This window comes from Solanum stenotomum, chromosome 6 (assembly GCF_019186545.1).
Source record: "Solanum stenotomum isolate F172 chromosome 6, ASM1918654v1, whole genome shotgun sequence".
NCBI lineage: Eukaryota > Viridiplantae > Streptophyta > Magnoliopsida > Solanales > Solanaceae > Solanum > Solanum stenotomum.
In genome coordinates, this window is record NC_064287.1 from 7,805,574 (window position 1) to 7,806,224 (window position 651).

The 651-nt window shown below is 43.3% G+C and overlaps 1 protein-coding gene across 1 annotated transcript in view; it reads left to right on the forward strand.

Moving 5' to 3' along the window:
* Positions 1-355: 355 nt before the first annotated feature.
* The window catches only part of LOC125868448 (40S ribosomal protein SA-like), a 6,496-nt gene continuing 6,200 nt past the window's right edge, over positions 356-651 (forward strand). The window contains exon 1 of the mRNA XM_049549093.1: positions 356-647. Within this exon, the coding sequence (XP_049405050.1) occupies positions 356-647 (292 nt within the window). The remainder of the gene's footprint in view (positions 648-651) is intronic.

The window sequence follows — 651 nt, forward strand, 5'->3', positions numbered from 1 at the left end:
CTAAAATTTATGCCCTAAACCCTAAACCCTTAACCCTAACCTTTAAACAATAAACCCTAAACCATAAACCCTAAACCCTAAAACCCTAAAACCCTAAACCCTAAACCCAAAACACTAAATTCTAAACCCTAATCCTAAACCCTAAACCCGAAATGCTAAACCCTAAACCATAAACCATAAACCACAAACCATAAACCCTAATCCCTAAACCCAAAACCCTAAACCCAAAACCCTAAACCCTAAAACCTAAACCCTATACCCTAAACACTAATCACTAATCTCTGAATCCTACACCCCCAGCCGCAGTGAAACCCTAACAGCAGAGGAAGCTAAGGGAGAGTAACAGAGCACAACAATGGCGGCAATCGCACAGCAACCAAGGACATTGACGACGAAAGAGGCTGACATACAGCTGATGTTGGCAGCTGAAGTCCACCTCGGTACTAAGAACTGTGACTTCCAAATGGAACGTTACGTCTTTAGGCGTCACAACGACGGTATCTACATTATTAACGCTGGAAAGACATGGGATAAGCTGCATATGGCAGCTAGAGTTATTGTTTCTATTGAGAATCCTCAGGACATCATTGTGCAATCTGCCAGGCCCTATGGACAGAGAGCCGTCTTGAAGTTCGCACAATATACTGGTGC